The 16,813-nt window shown below is 41.3% G+C and overlaps 2 protein-coding genes across 2 annotated transcripts in view; one reads left to right on the plus strand and one right to left on the minus strand.

The window, feature by feature from the left end:
* LOC143736369 (uncharacterized) overlaps positions 1–16,813 on the minus strand; it is a 402,538-nt gene that overhangs the window by 341,168 nt on the left and 44,557 nt on the right. The gene's annotated exons all lie outside the window — the stretch shown is intronic.
* Positions 8,331–11,894, plus strand: LOC143735254 (uncharacterized). Its single transcript, XM_077225368.1, has 6 exons — positions 8,331–8,439; positions 8,795–9,115; positions 10,341–10,655; positions 10,925–11,035; positions 11,120–11,181; positions 11,791–11,894. Exons 1-6 carry the CDS (start codon positions 8,391–8,393, stop codon positions 11,836–11,838), a joined length of 906 nt encoding a protein of 301 aa, XP_077081483.1. The 5' UTR covers positions 8,331–8,390; the 3' UTR covers positions 11,839–11,894.

Genomic DNA, 16,813 nt, shown 5'->3' on the forward strand with positions numbered 1-16,813 from the left:
CAGCCCGCCACAGTACAGGGCTAGCTCGAATAAAATCGACTCATGTCGATTGTGCATTAAATGTAGTGAATGTGCCCACGACACAGTGCCCACAAACACTACACGATGCATGTCCCACGGTTTCTGTAAAAACGAAACCAGCACACATTCAGTCAGCTCAGGCCGACAGTGTTCTCAGTGCAGTGAGTGTGCCCGGTGTCCCGCGCCCACATTCCCTCACAGACATGCTAGACCCCACGGGGTTTGTCCCGCTCGCCCTCTCTCCACAAACTGTCATAGAGAAGTCGAGCGCGGCCAGGCTGGCCGCTGTGATCTGCACGCCCCCCCGCCTCGTACACTGCAAATACAGTGTTTATTTCTCAGCACACCGGAGCTCTCCGGCCGTGCCTATGCCGTGGCCAGAGCCCAGATTTCATTCTACCTCTAGCTATTCATGCAGATGCGTGGGCAAAGCTTCCCGGGGTATCAGAATGGGTGCTGAACACTATAAAAAGAGGCTATTCGCTGCAGTTCGCTCGACGTCCCCGCCGTTACACGGCGTGAGTCGAAACTACGGTAAAAAAACGAAGTAACTCATCTACTTCGAGCCGAGATAGCGAAACTACTGAGCAAAGGGGCCATAGAACCTTTATCTCAGAGTGAAGGGGGTTTATACAGCAGATATTTTCTGGTACCGAAAAAAGACGGGGGTCTCATTCCCATTCTAGATCTGCGACAGCTGAACAGAGTGCTTGTGAAGCGCCAGTTCAGAATGCTTACGACCAGGAAAATCCTCGCGCAAGTTCGCCAGGAGGACTGGTTTATGTCAATAGATCTGAAAGACGCCTATTTCCAAATACAAATAGCGTCACGTCACAGGCGATTCTTGAGAATCGCCTTCGAGGGCCAGGAATATCAATACACAGCCCTGCCGTTCGGCCTGTCCCTGGTACCCCGTACATTTACGATATGCATGGACGCGGCTCTCGCACCCCTGAGACTTCGGGGCATGCGAGTTTTGAACTACTTGGACGATTGGCTGATTCTAGCTCGATCACACTCAGAGCTCATAGAACACAGGACCACATTACTCGAGCATCTCGAGAATCTGGGTCTCACAGTCAATTGGGCGAAGAGTTCGCTGTCTCCCAGTCAGAAAATTTATTTTCTGAGAACAGTGGTGGACTCGCTGACAGCACGTCTGTCGCCGGAGCACGGACTAGACATTCAGCGCGCCGCGAAATCCTTCCGCCGCGGCTCTATAGTCCCGCTCAAAAGGTTTCAGAAAATGCTGGGCCTCATGGCCTCAGCGTCTTCGGTACTCCAGCTGGGTCTGCTTCGCATGCGCCCACTGCAGTTATGGCTGAAAGCGCAAGTTCCACCCCGGGCATGGACCTCTGGTCTGTTTCGCCTCAAGTTCGATCTAAAATGCGTCTCAGCTCTGGAACGTTGGAAAGCAACCGACTGGTATAGGTCAGGTGTGAGTCTGGGGACTTCCTCGAGTGTGAAGGTGGTGTCCACGGATGCCTCCACCTCGGAATGGGGAGCGCTGCTCGAGGGCAGACCGTTCTTTGGCCAGTGGTCAGAACGGGAAAAGCTTCTACACATAAACTGTCTGGAAATGATGGCAGTCGACAACGCGCTACGGCGCTTCTGTCCCCAGATAAAATGTCACTACGTCTTGGTCCGGTCGGACAACATGTCAGTGGTGGCATACATAAATCACCAGGGCGGCATCAGGTCCCGAAACCTTTACAGGCTGACGGAACGCCTCCTGGTCTGGGCTCTTTTTTCACTGAAAGCAGCGCATGTGCCTGGTCACTTTTCCCCCCCGTCTTGCTCCTGCCTCAGGTGTCAGGGAATCAGGGAAAATGGATGCCCAGTGCTGCTCGTGGCTCCGCTCTGGACGAACCAGGCTTGGTTCCCAGTCCTGATGCAGCTGACCAGCACTGCCCCGTGTCCTATACCATTGAAGAAAGACCCCCTCTCTCAGGCAAAGGGCTCGATTTGGCATCCGACGTCTGGCCAGTCACTGGGGAAAAACGACCTGGTCGTGCGATTCCTCAAGGGAGCTTGGAGGCTGAACCCTCCCAGACCCCCTTCAGTCCCTGTGTGGGACCTTTCTATGGTTTTGGAAGCCATGAAAGGTGCCCCATTCGAGCCAATCCATTTGTCAGACATGAAACATCTGTCTTTCAAAACGGTGTTTCTTATGGCTCTCGCTTCAGTGAAGCGCATCTGGGACTTACAAGCGCTTTCGGTAAGCGCGAAGTGAATGGAATTTGGGCCTAAAGACTCAAAAGTCATACTCAAACCAAACCATACCTAAATCCCTCAACACACCGTCCAGGGCCCAGGTTATTTCCCTGTCCGCCCTTCCGGTTCACAATGAGGAGAAGGACGCGAGTCTCCTTTGCCCCGTCAGGGCACTAAGAGCTTATGTGTCCCGCTCGTCTGTTTTCAGACGGACTGAGCAGCTCTTCGTTTTGTTTGGCGGGCGTTCTACGGGACTGGCCTCATCAAAACAGAGCCTATCCAGATGGAAAGTCGATGCCATAGCGCTGGCTTACACTTCCAAGGGCCTGCAGTGTCCTTTGGGTGTCAGAGCACACTCCACGAGAGGCGTGGCCTCGTCATGGGCGTGGTCTAGCGGGATTACCTTGGAAGATATCTGTACGGCGGCAGGCTGGGCCTCGCCGTCTACATTTATAAGGTTTTATAACCTAGATGTTCCCGCCTCTCAAGCTTCTGTCGGTCTACAATTCAGCACTATCTGCCCCGCTGCGCCGGCTCAGAATGCTGAGTTTTGCTTGTGCATCGCTCACTGATCGATAGAACAGCTCCATGGGTATTAAAAACCCGTACTGCCACCCAGTACAGGCTGAAAGCTTTCACCCTGGCTGTGTGGTGCACTACTAATATGGTTAGCTCCCGTGGGATGCTATTTATAGGGAATGACGCTTCTAGCCTCTCTTCCCTGACTCTTTGTGAGTCTATGGTGATTATGCACTATATGAGCCCCGGGCTTCTGCCCTTGGGACTTTGGTGTTGGATCCCAGTACGCACAGCGTGTTACACTGTGTTCCCCATAGCGTAAGTTATTACGCAGAACGAGAGATACTCTCGTAAGAGAACGTACTCGGTTACTAACGTAACCTCGGTTCTCTCTAGAGAGGGAACGAGTACTGCGTATCTTGCCGTGCTTACAACACGCTCTGGTGCTTCGGTGATGAAAACCAGTTTGTATCAGCCTGTCGAGCTATGTTTATAGGTCAAGGCCACGCCTATTTCGGCGGGATGTGACGTAGTGGGCGCGAAGCGCCCCCATTGGATATGGCGTCACGCAGGGCCTCTCTCGATAGGCTGCTGCTGTTGCCGCAGGTCAGCCAATAGGCACGCGAGCCGTCTTGCCTATGTCTGCATGCTGCTGCAACGCGTTTTACATTGATTCAAAATTAAGGATAATTTTTGGCTTCAATATCTCGTGGAAAAGAGGTTTTCCCCAAAGCGTAAGATATTACGCAGTACTCGTTTCCTCTCTAGAGAGAACCGAGGTTACGTTAGTAACCGAGTACGTTTATGCACCATTTGTTCACACTATAAAGCCATATTTCTAGATAAGTTACCAAACTGAGCATTTACGTGGACTTATTTGAACAATACTCGTACAATATTGGTCTACGTTATAGCTTCATTGGCCATAACAGCTTGATTTAATAGCTATGCATTTTTAATGGTCGATCAAAACAAACACACAAAAAAAAAACCTACTATGAAATACAAATTATAAATATGTAGTAGGCTATATAAAGCGTTGATAATGAAGTCAAGTCAAGTCAAGTCAAGTCAAATATATTTATATAGCGCTTTTCACAATACAGATTGTATCAAAGCTGCTTCACAGTATCAATCAAAACAACTTAATGTTTGTTTATTACTGGAAAAAAGACATCCAAGTTTGGTAGAGCTGATCAATGGTATGATTGGTTAATTAATTTGAATATCCCCAACTGAGCAAGCCAAAGGCAACAGTGGCAAGGAACCGAAAAACTCCATCCAGTGACCTAATGGTGTCCTAACACCCCATCAGGTGACCCAATGGAGAAAAAAAAACCTTGGGAGAACCCAGGCTCAGTCGGGGGCCAGTTCTCCTCTGGCGTTTATGAACTAGAGGCCGAATTTACAGTAACTGTAAGATAAAAAATTTATATGAATGCCTGGCTAAATAGATGCGTCTTCAGTCTAGTTTTAAACTGGGAGAGCGAGTCTGAGCAACGAACAATATCAGGAAGGCTATTCCAGAGCTTCGGAGCTAAATGTGAAAATGCTCTGCCTCCTTTGGTGGATCTGGATATCCTAGGAATGACCAGAAACCTCGAATCTAGTGATCTTAAAGAGCGCGATGGATTGTAAGGCGATAGAAGATCCGTTAAATAGACTGGAGCTAAACCATTTAGAGCTTTATAAGTCAAAAGCAATACCTTGTAATTAATACGGAACTTTATAGGTAACCAATGAAGTGATGATAAAATCGGTGTTATATGATCATATTTTCTTAATCTAGTAAGAACTCTAGCGGCTGCATTTTGGACTAACTGTAGCTTGTTTATTGAAGATGCAGGACAACCAGCTAATAAAGCATTACAGTAATCTAGTCTCGAGGTCATGAATGCATGAACTAACTTTTCTGCATCAGAGACTGATAGCATATTACGTAGCTTAGCAATGTTTCTAAGGTGGAAAAAGGCTGTTTTTGTAACATATGAAATATGCTTTTCAAAAGACAGGTTGCAGTCTAATGTAACACCCAGGTCTTTTACTGTAGCGGATAGAGTAACAGGGCATCCTACTATGTTAAAGTCGTGCTGTGAAAGGTTTTGTGGACGGTTTTTAGAACCGATAAGTATTACCTCTGTCTTGTCTGGATTTAATAAAAGAAAATTATGCGTCATCCAATCTTTTATATCTTTAACACAATCTGTCAATTTGGATAATTTAGCGTATTCATCTGGCCGTGAGGAAATATATATTTGAGTGTCATCAGCATAACAATGGAAACTAATTCCATGTTTCCTTAGAATATTACCAAGTGGCAGCATATATATTGAGAATAATAAAGGGCCTAACACAGATCCCTGCGGCACTCCATAGTTTGCCGAAGTTATAATCGATTTTTCTCCATTTAAGTAGACGAAATGGTAGCGGTCAGATAAGTATGACCTGAACCAGCTTAATGCTTGTCCTTGAACACCAGTGTAATTTGAACTGCGTCACGTACACTACTGTCCGGTGTTCTGACTTATAGCCTATATTTGCATGGTTTCGTTTGACAGACTTCGGTGTTTGTTTACAGTTTAGTAAAACCTCAGGCCTTATCACAACACACGTAATAGCTGTAACAACAAATATTCGTCACAGTCAAACACATTTCACGCTTACTACTGTCTCTGACAGGTTGTGTCACACGAAGCACCCCACCCATTTCTGGGACTGTTCTGACTGAAAACATAACTTTTGCAACGGCAAACATAACTGTTTTATGCGGATAGCATACTGCAAATAGCGGCTATAGAACACAGGAAGAAACAAATAGGCGTATCTTACCATGGTCGAACCAAATGCAAAGAAAAATAAAGAAAGGTTTCATTTTCATCTTTTTGTCCAAGAAATGAATGCAAATTTTGAAACATAGAAGTGTTTGTTTCTCTGACACCTTCCGCCTATTTCCGCCCACTTGCGAAAGTGAAAGCAACTTTGATTCTGTGGGGTTTCGCAATTATACTGCATTTACCGACACCAACTGGAGAGGAGTGTGAAGCATTGACAGAGTTAAGTAATAATAATAAATATAATCATGCAAATAAAATAGAAAATAATTTATTCTAGGCTATAATCTGTTTAATCGTCCTGTTTCCCTTAGATAGCTCCAACCCATACCTCATTCAGGCTACAGCAGTATAAACCATTGAAGAAAAAAAATTGTCTCTGTTATATTCTGTGCAATGAATCAACACATGCTCAACTGTTTCTGCCAAGCTACATTGTTTCCTTATGAGAAAGAGATTACTTATGAGTTATTAAAGGATGTGCCCTAATCGAAACCTAGATATTATGGAATCTTCCTTTCTGCGTCCATATGTATTTCTCTCAACCCCAACTTGATCCATCTACCCCCACATGTGCTGGCCCCATAGCAAGGTATTGTTTACTCTTATTCTGCATATTTATATTGTAGTATTTCTTACAAGATATCCTGCCTGGATGTTGACTTTCCACTATTTAAACTAATGTTTAAACAAATGTCAAGCTACATATGAATCTGAGCAAATCAATGATGAACTTCTTCGACCCATTTAAGTGTCATTAAAATCCAATCATTTCTGTATACTGAAACACGTTCTGTGATTCTCTTTCCAAATATTTAAAATAAGGAATGTAAACCGCTGCTGCTGTATATCCAGAGTCTGAATTATTTGATCCATCTGTAAATATTTGAATACTATTGTAATATTCCTGACATAGGTGCTTCTAATGAATGTTGTAGTTTACTATTTTATTTTTTTATGTTTACTAAAATTATCAGAAACTACAATTCTTACATTTATAACTGTATAAAATTTTATATTTTTAATTTCTATTTTTAGGTTATGGACATTAATTATCTGGAATTTAAACATTAGCTTTCACAGACACGAACAGGAAAGTGAGAGACCACTGCAAAGTTATATATTCGCTGTAAAACTTATTGTGTAATTGAGGACTTGATTTTAGCTGAAAGCTTTATCCCAGTTGTCCAGGGAGACAAAGGGGAAGAGGAGCATCCCAACTTGTATAAAAGAGACAACAGATTATGGTCTTTTGTTATGGCCTTTTATTATTTACCGTTTGAGTTTTGATAAATCATTTGCTTGCTGTAGCAGATGACTTAAGCAATCTAAAATAGTTTTAGCTAAATAACAGGTCTGGATCTCCATCTTTTTACCACATTACGACAACAAAAGCACTTGAACGCAACACACTGGTAAATACCAGTTCACAAGTGGAAAATATCATATTTTCCATAGCACGTGAAAACACCATATGTCTATAATCTCACTCCAACTATCACCTGCTGGTAGATGATGTAACTACACACTCTGAATACAATTAGCAAATATTGTATCTGTGTCTGTATCGGACTCGGACTCCACACATTGAACATACAACGAAGAACCAGCACAGGACTGAAAACACGGAAAATAAATAGGGAGAGCAAACAAAGCAGGTAACGATGGAGGACAGGTGGGGCAAATTAATCAATAATCAGGTAACAAGATGGAAGGGGCTAGACAATGACAGGAAAACAAGACTTGTACACACAGCCAATGAGAACACTCAGCCACGTATTCACACAAAACATGACAACTTGAAAGCACACATCTAGTAAAAACACAAGCTGCATGCAACACAGCACAAGACAAAACATGACATGAAAGCAAATGAAATAAGGCACACAGACAAGACAAAACAGGAATGTCAGGGCTCTGTCACAAAACCAAGAAATATACTAGACAGAAGTGACAGAACCCCGACACATATAGTTAAACACTAAGAAGTCTTTACCTTTACTAAAAAAAGTGCATAAAATAACATTTGATTTTAACGTGTACTCGCCTAATGCATTAAGCAAAGCATGCTGGAAACTAGATTCACTATCTAGTTAGTTATGCAATTAAAAACGACTCATACTGTAGTCCCTACTAAATATAAAGTTAACCTAACATTTTACACATTTAAGTGAATTGAACAATCAAATTAATGTGTGACATTTTTTTAACAAAATATTGGCAGGCAGCAAAAATCCTTATTTATGTATTAAATATAGTATAGATATATTTAATCCTTGTTTATCAATGATGCATGATGGGTTAGAATCAGTTTGACCTCTGAACTGTGACTCTTTGACTGTTTTTAGATTTGAGATTTTTTTTAGATAAAATCATGTTCCTATAGAAATCAGACCGCAAGTTTCAGTTTTACTCAGAAGTTAAGCTGCTAATGTCACACCTTAGTAAAACTGGCAGCGTGAAATACCAAACAGTTTTATCTTTTCAGTTGTTTTTCCACATACATTGATATAATTGATCACCCCATAATTCAATTGAATTATAAAACCATTTTAAGGTAATTAAGCTCCTTCTACCCATACAATTCAAGACGATTCACACAATAGACAATTACATATGAATGATAAAAAAATATATATTTTCCACTATTATGAGCCAGAAGAGTATTTATAATGCCACTAGGCAATATGAGGGGCGTTCAGAATGTGTGTACTAGGGGGGCTACACTCTGTCGTGGGAGGATTCACTCCAGCTTGAGTGTTTCCAGCAGATAGTCTTACATCAGACACTGAACTACTGAAGAAAATGTTTCACGTTCTTGTTTTGTTCTGTTTGTGCTGGTGCCATCTGACCGGTAAGTTATAAAACATTTGTATTACTTAATATTTCAGAACAGAGATTGCGTGTGATCTGATTTGCAGTCAATCTCTTCCACAACATTTTAAAATTGTGATTTGCAGGCCTTTAAACGTGTTTTTAAACATTAAGTCAGGAAATAATGGAAATATCTATACTGAATAAACTCATTGCAGGCTCAAAAAGTGTCACTTTTTGGTGATTTCAATTGATTTTAAGGCTTGTTAGTGGACATATTAAGCAAACTCTAAAAATCCCCTTTAGTAGCCTAAAATTTGTCAAAAAGAAATTAACTACAGCTGACTTGAGGCTTTGTAAACACAAATCTTAATCTGTTCTTGTTTGTTCATTAGGTGTGTTTAGTGAATCAGTGTCAGTGATGGAGGGAGATTCTGTCACTCTAAACTCTGATCTTACTAAAATACATGAAGACGACGATATACTGTGGAAATTTGGAGCTAAAAAGTCTCTTATAGCTAAAATCAGCATTGGGAACCGAATCTTCACCACATTTGATGATGTTCCTGATGGGAGATTCAGAGACAGACTGAAGCTGGACAATCAAACTGGATCTCTGACCATCACAAACACCACAACTGAACATGCTGGAGTTTATCAACTAGAGATAAATGGAGCAAAACTGACATCAAACACATTCAGTGTTTCTGTCTATGGTGAGTAGAAATATCCTTTGTCTTGTCCTTCACATAGTTAAAATAAGTTCATAAATTAAGCTCAACCGACAGCATTTTTAGCATTGGATGGATGGATGGATTATAATTTGGAGCAACTAAAGGAAACTTCAGAAGCACTTCAGAGTTTTTACATTCATTTTACGGTTTTCTGGTGTTGTATTGTCATTGGCAAAGAAGTTGTATTTTAAGGTTTACAGATCGGCCCCATTTTATGGAAGCTTGTTTCCGCCACTTAATAAAAGATAAAAAAGGTAATTGCGACTATTTATCTCACAACTCAGACTATTTTTTCTCAGATTTGCAAGATATGACCTCACAATTCAGACTAAAAAAAGTCAGTCTTTTTACCCCTGCAGAATTGGACTCGCAATTGCGGGGGAAAGTCATAATTGAAAGAACAAAAATTCATAATTGCAAGGTATATTCCATGGCGGAAACAAGCTTTCATACCATTCACTCACTCTAACCAGATTTTTGCTTTTCTGGGGGGCAAAGGGAAATACATTTTTGTTGCAATTGTGATGGAAATTTTAAACTGAATATTAAACTAACCATGTTTCTAACATCTAACCTTATCTAACTTATGTACTAAAACATATTAAACCATGTACAAAAACGTCCTGTTCTGTGTTTTTGAATGTTGTTGGCCTATGATGCCATACCCCTGGTGAGTTTAAAAATAACAATGATGGGAAATGGAGACAGATGTCTAAACTTGAAACCAAAATCAGAGTTTGGTTCTACCTGGTAACAGAAGGGTTTGTCTATGAAAACCAATCAAATTGTGGGGAAATTATGTAATGCATCATGGCATTGTTGCCATACCCCTATTCTATAAAAACTGTTGTATCCGTGTTTTCTGGGATTCTCTCTGAAATTTGTCTGAGATCCTCTGGCCGTGTTTAAAGCATATTCAAAGGCATTTTCTGAAGTCTGTTGTTTAGCTGCGCAGCAAGTTAGGGTTATTAGGCTCAGCCGCCGTCGATAGACGCGCTGGAGTATAGGGTTAGACTCGGTCGACGTAGATGTGTAGACACGCTGGAGTATAGGATTTGACCATGGAAGTGACTGGAACACCTGAATTCAATGATTTGGAGGGGTATCCTAATACTTTTGGCAATACAGGGTACACTCAAAACATCAACACATTACACTCAAGATGTTTAGATTTATCCATATTTAATTATTCTGTCACGTTTTCCAGCTCCTCTTGTCACTCCTAACATTACCAGAGATTGTTCATCATCATCATCATCATCATCATCATCATCATCATCATCATCATCAAATTGTTCATTGGTGTGTTCATCAGTGGTGAATGTGAGTGATGTGACTCTCTCCTGGTACAAAGGAATCAGTGTATTGTCCAGCATCAGTGTGTGTGATCTCAGCATCAGTCTCTCTCTACCTCTGGAGGTGGAATATCAGGATAAAAACACCTACAGCTGTGTGCTGAACAATCCCATCAGCAACCAGACCACACATCTGGACATCAACACACTCTGTCACACATGTGCAGGTATGCTGGTGGTGATATTAACATTGATTAATTAAGCTGATCTATCAAGTTACATTGATGATGTGTTGATCCATGTGTGCAATTGGTTCTTTGGCCAAACCAACAAAAGTGCATGAACTTAAGTATAGGACAGATAAAACAAGCCCTTCTGATATTAGACACACAGAAAGCAAGTGGCCCTGATAATATATATATACAACAACATAGTGTCAGATGTAGGTTAGACGGACAGATTCACTCACACTAATGGCTCATTATGTCTGTTACAGATCAAGGCCTACCTTTATTGTTCATAGTGTTGATCTCTGCTGCTGCTGCTGGATCTCTGATTGTTGCTATAGTCGTGATGTGCTGCATCTGTAAGAAATGTAGAAAAACAGGTCAGAAGAGCAAGCTATTATTCTGTATTAATATCTAATATTGAAACTGTCGTTTTAACATATCTGTGATTATTGTTAATGCAGTCCAGACCCAGGAGAAAGACAGAACTGATTCAGCATTCAGTAAACCAACAACACAACAAAAGGTAAGTAGTTGCAAGAAGTTGTTGCAGTCAGTTAGTGTGATTTAAGTTTAATGATCGTTTGACTGAAGTAGATCATTCCTCTTATAATTAATGGAGATGCATCATGACGCGTCTTTAAAATCACTTGTTGTAGGCTATGTGGTTTGTTATTTTTAACAAAACCCAAACAAAAGCAGGTTTTATGCCATTATATTTTCATTGTAGAGAAAATAGGTCAAATAATTATTACTCATGTCACCTCTGCTGAAGTGTGTCCTCGAGCTGCAGCGTCTCTGCGGTTTATCATTATCTGATGCAACTTTAGCAGACATTGGTTTCTTTGTAGACGTTCTGGAACAAGTGTATTTGCTGTTGTGTGAAAGACAAGTCATTCTCACCACAGGCTGTCATGACAATCCTGCAGAACTGAATCTGTTTGATGATTTAACTGTTTGAAAAGTTATGATTGATGTCATTTCCTCTTGCTGCTCCATGTTAGCATCTGTTCTGTAGTAGTAGTTTTCAGTATTTGTAGATAGCTTGCAAAGCTTTGCACAGAGAAACAAAAGTTTGTGTTATTATTGCCTGTTGCATCAGCAGGTTCCTGACTGAGTTTGTGTTTCCTTTCAGAAATCGAAGACAGAGTCTGTGTATGAAAATGTCCCAAAAAAACGATGATCAAATACCATATCTACTTGAACTTTTGTTAGAGCTCATACAGGACAATTGCTCACATTTTTGTTTTTAGTTACATTTATTCTTGTACACGATGTCTATATTTGTTTTTGCACAAATGTTGTTATTGTGTTATTTAAAATGTTGTTGCTCTATATTAGTTGAATATCCTCCAGAAACTCAACTAAAAGGTTATATTTTAGTCTTCTTATCATTATGTAAATGTATCTAACTTTAATTATTAAACATTGGTCCACACATGTCTGGTTTACTATCTTTGTGGGGACTCTTCATAGATGTGATGTTTTTTATACTGTACAAACTGTATATTCTCCTTCCTTGCACTAACTCTATTCCTAAAACTACCTTTCACACAGACAAACAATGCTGGCAAATTTAACACAATCACATCATCAGAAGTCTCTATAAGAAGAGCGATCTTTTAATCTGGAAGGGACTGGAAGATGCTGGTTGATCTTGATCAACGGCTTATTTTTCCACCTGAGATTGCCACCACAAACCTACGACCAGATATTGTTCTGTGGTCTGGATCAGCACGCATTGTTCAACTGATAGAGTTAACAGTGCCATGGGAGGATGCGGTAGATGAGGCATATGAGAGGAAGAAACTGCGGTATGCTCATCTGGCCACTGAAGCAGAACAGCGAGGATGGAGAGTCCAGGTTTATCCAGTGGAAGTGGGTTGTCGTGGTTTTGTGGCACACTCTACAACCCGGTTCCTCAGAGACGTCGGATTCAGTGGCCAAGAGTTGCGTCGTACAGTAAAGAACTTATCTGAAGCAGCAGAAAGGAGCAGCAACTGGCTGTGGTTGAGACGGAAAGATTCTAGCTGGCTGTGTGCAGGCCGCCATGCTACGGTTTCGTAGAATTCTTGAAAACTTGAAAGGTCTGTTGGTTTATTTGTATAGGTTGTATAGTATTTACAGTCATTACGGTCCTGTGTATATTGCGTGAATGACGGGTGGTTGGGCAGATATTGTGTTTTGCGGTAGGTGGTATGCCATACGGAACCGTTGCCACTGAAACTGCATATTAACGCACCAGTGGGGCTCGACCGCCTTAGTCAAACGGGTTGGCGCGTATGGTTGGGTTGCGGAGAGATTGTGAGATTGTGGTTAGGTCTCAGCAGCAACTGTTGGTTTATTTGTATAGGTTGTATAGTATTTACAGTCATTACGTTCCTGTGTATATTGCGTGAATGACGGGTGGTTGGGCAGATATTGTGTTTTGTGGTAGGTGGTATGCCATACGGAACCGTTGCCACTGAAACTGCATATTAACGCACCAGTGGGGCTCGACAGCCTTAGTCAAACGGGTTGGCGCGTATGGTTGGGTTGCGGAGAGATTGTGAGATTGTGGTTAGGTCTCAGCAGCAAGAGGGAAGTAGAGGTCAGTAAGCTGGGCTGAGTTGAGTGGGGGACGGAGGGGGGTGACTCTGGGACGCCAGAGTCACTGTCGAGCTCTCTTGAGGTGTCGTGGGCTAGTCGACGAAACACTGAGGACGGAAGGTGCCCACTTGAAGACCCTAGAGATGTTCCCTACTCCGCTCAATCCAGAGGGTTGTTATGGGGGGACCGCACTGTGGTTGCAGCCGTTGTGTGTGCTGACGCGCAATACACTGTATTAACACCAGACAGAAGATTCACGTCACCAGATGGAAAGAAGGGTAAATGGATGGAGAAGCATAGGTTACTGTAAAGCTACGTTTTAGTTGGTGATTATCTTGGCGAAAGCCGAGTACAAATCAGCATGAAGTTTTAACATCTACTCTCGTGTAATGGAAATCTTAATTATTCTTACTTGTTTTGATTATTTTAATTTCTAAAAGCACTTTGAATTACCATTGTGTATGAAATGTGCTATATAAATAAACTTGCCTTGCCCCTTTTCACCGAAAGGGTGCGCTATAATATGTTGTCATACTGTTCAGTTCTCATAGAGGAGATGCTGAAGGATTAATAATAACACACATTACCTGATCATTGCACTTCCTCCTATTGCCTGTTTGAATAATAATACAGTTAAGCATAGCTATATCAGCTTTTTACTAAGGGGCTGTTGAATGCTTGATTCTGATTGGTTGGTGCAAGTTTCACGGCCACTCCGCGTGCATTATTTTTTCTAATAGCCTAATTCAACGGCCCATCATCAATTATTCCTTATGTGTAGGCCTAATGCTTTCTATTCTGTCCTGCTTGAGTAGGTTTTATGGTGATAGTAATCAGACCAGACCAGCAGAACAATACTAGAACCTGAAGACAGACCTGATCTATCAATATCCTATCATCAGCATTACTGGTATCATCAGCAGGTATTGGGTTTACTGATATTTTTGACCGATACTTATAACTTCCTTAATCAATTTTATGATATTGATTATATAAAAGGCGCCATCTGGTGTTTATAAAACAGCATCGTAGCTCTCAGGGGTGTTTACAGGATCATTTGAAAGCATCATGGGCTATGGGGATGGCATGGATATTCTTCTCCGCTGTAGGCTACATTGTGAGTTGCTACCTGAATATATAAAATAAATGGTATTAAATGTACAGGATATCCTGCAGCTCTGCTGAACAAATCAAAATCTTTATATCTAATCTATTTAGCGCGCTGAATCTCAGTGCAGCGGTCGAACAGCGCTCGTCAATGTCAACATGTTTAGCCAATCAAATCGAAGGAGGCGGGGTTTACTGTTATTAGAACCTGAACTCACGTCGTGGCCGCGCATTCCCATCGCGTGTGCAAACCATGCATTATTTTTGTATCAATTCGATGACCCGTCGTCAGTTCCTATTCCTTATTGTTCACAACATAGTTTGAGATTAGCAACTAAATGGCAATAAACAACATGTAAAAGACAATCATGCTGATCTATGTCTGTAAAGTTCTGGTCCAGACGTACAGTATATGGGACGACAGAAGCTTCCGCCTGCACATCCACTGAATCCAATCAGGGTTGAGCCTGGTTCTGAAACCTCATGGGAAAACCAGGTTGCTGCTGGAAGAGGTGTCAGTGTGGCCAGCAGGGGGTGCTGTTCATCCTGCGGTCTGAAAGTGAAAGTGAAAGTGACTGTAGCCAAGAATGTATATTTGTGTTGCATTTCACCCATCCAAGTGCACACACACAGTGAACTCGATGTAGTTCTTGTAAAGTGGATTCTGTTAAATGAAATATCTCCCTTTGGAGTGGACTTTGAGCTTTGTAACCTTGCAGACCTTTTTTATGCTCAAACAGCAACATTACACACTAACTGAAGTTGAAAAAGTGAAAAAGTATAGGAAGTCACCTTTATGGGGTGATGAGTGTTTGAAATTTTGCTTTAGTTGAGCTCTTGACTTTTTAACATTTTTTTTTTTTCTCTGGCTACTGTAAATAATCGGGTGTTGTCTGTGGTTATATTTCGACGCAATCATCATGGTGGTGTGAATCACTGATGTCATTCAGAGCCATATCTAGGATTTTATCAGCAAATTAATCTCACCAATGGTGACAATCAACAGAATAAATATACAGATTGGTTCTCAATACCACAAACCGAGATATTAAAAAGCCACGCAAAAAAAACAATACCAAAATTAAATGCAAATAAAGAAAACAGTATAAGACATTTTAGCTGCATGATTTATTCATGTTGCAATGCATGCTTGGAGACAGTTTTGTACTGAGCATGCATTGCAGCATGACGCTTTTCATTAGATTGTAACCATTGCTGAGGATCAAATGCTGATTGTTGATGTCTGTGTGAGTCTGAACAACGCTGGAGTTTTGGGCTAAACATTTTTGTGACCACTAGATGGCTACAACAAACATAGTGTTGAAAAGCCCTGAGTAATAAATCCTTTCACAATACACAAAGCTTTGTTTAACCCCCACTCATGATGCCAACTCACAAAACCCTCCAGTTAATTCAACATTACATTTACATGTTTAAACTTGAAGATTTTGGGCCCTATCATGCACTCAGCGCAATGCAGCTCCAAGCGCGATGCAAGTGTTTTTTTCTAGTTTCAGCCCAAGGCAGTTATCATTTTCATGTCCTGCATCACGTTGTTTAAATAGCAAATGCATTTGCGCCCATTTGTGCACCCATGGGCTGCTGGTCTGAAAACCAGGTGTGTTCAGGCGCATTGTTGGCGCGTTGCTATTTTGACTAACACATTTCTCCCTATATTAATCTTGAGAAAAATAAACTTATTCTCCTGATGCAGTGTGATGCAAAGCATGCCGGGATACACGTTTATATGCCGGGATACACGTTTATATATACATAAATAAACATTTTATTTGGTTAATGTCACTGTTTGAGTTGTGAAACGTTCCACCCGGGATTAAAAGTGGGTTCCACCCCATATATAGATTTAGTTTTAATTAATTTGGGTTTTATTTAATTTAAAAACAACATAAATGACAGTCATTCTACACGTGTGAATGGCAGAGATTATGATCAGTGTTTTTCCTTCTGCGTCAAACGCAGTTTCACATCTCGCTCTTTTGTTACCGTAGATTAAAGAAAGACAGGAAGAAGCCCCTCACAAGACGCGTGGAGACCCAAAAGATCAAACCACGTTTCTGAAGACAATCGACTGCAGCAGGTTTCAGTTTGACTCAGAAGCTGAGTGTTTCAGTAATACTGGTAATGTGGCATGGGAGATGGGGAGTTGTGTGTGTGTGTGTGTGTGTGTGTGTGTGTGTGTGTGTGTGTGTGTGTGTGTGTGTGTGTGTGTGTGTGTGTGTGTGTGTGTGTGTGTGTGTGTGTGTGTGTGTGTGTGTGTGTGTGTGTGTGTGTTCTGCTGTGCTTTTGGCAGAAAGTCTTAGATCAGACACTCAACAATCAAATAAAATGTTTGTTCTGTCTGTGCTGGTGAGACATAAATGCATTTTACATCTTCATTTATTTCCATTAAAAAGTAAGAAAACTGCTATTGTTGAAATATTATATATATATTTTTTAAATTT

The sequence above is a fragment of the Siphateles boraxobius genome, unplaced genomic scaffold (genome assembly GCF_051911475.1).
Source record: "Siphateles boraxobius isolate OS27281-9 unplaced genomic scaffold, OSU_SipBor_1 13, whole genome shotgun sequence".
Classification (NCBI taxonomy): domain Eukaryota; kingdom Metazoa; phylum Chordata; class Actinopteri; order Cypriniformes; family Leuciscidae; genus Siphateles; species Siphateles boraxobius.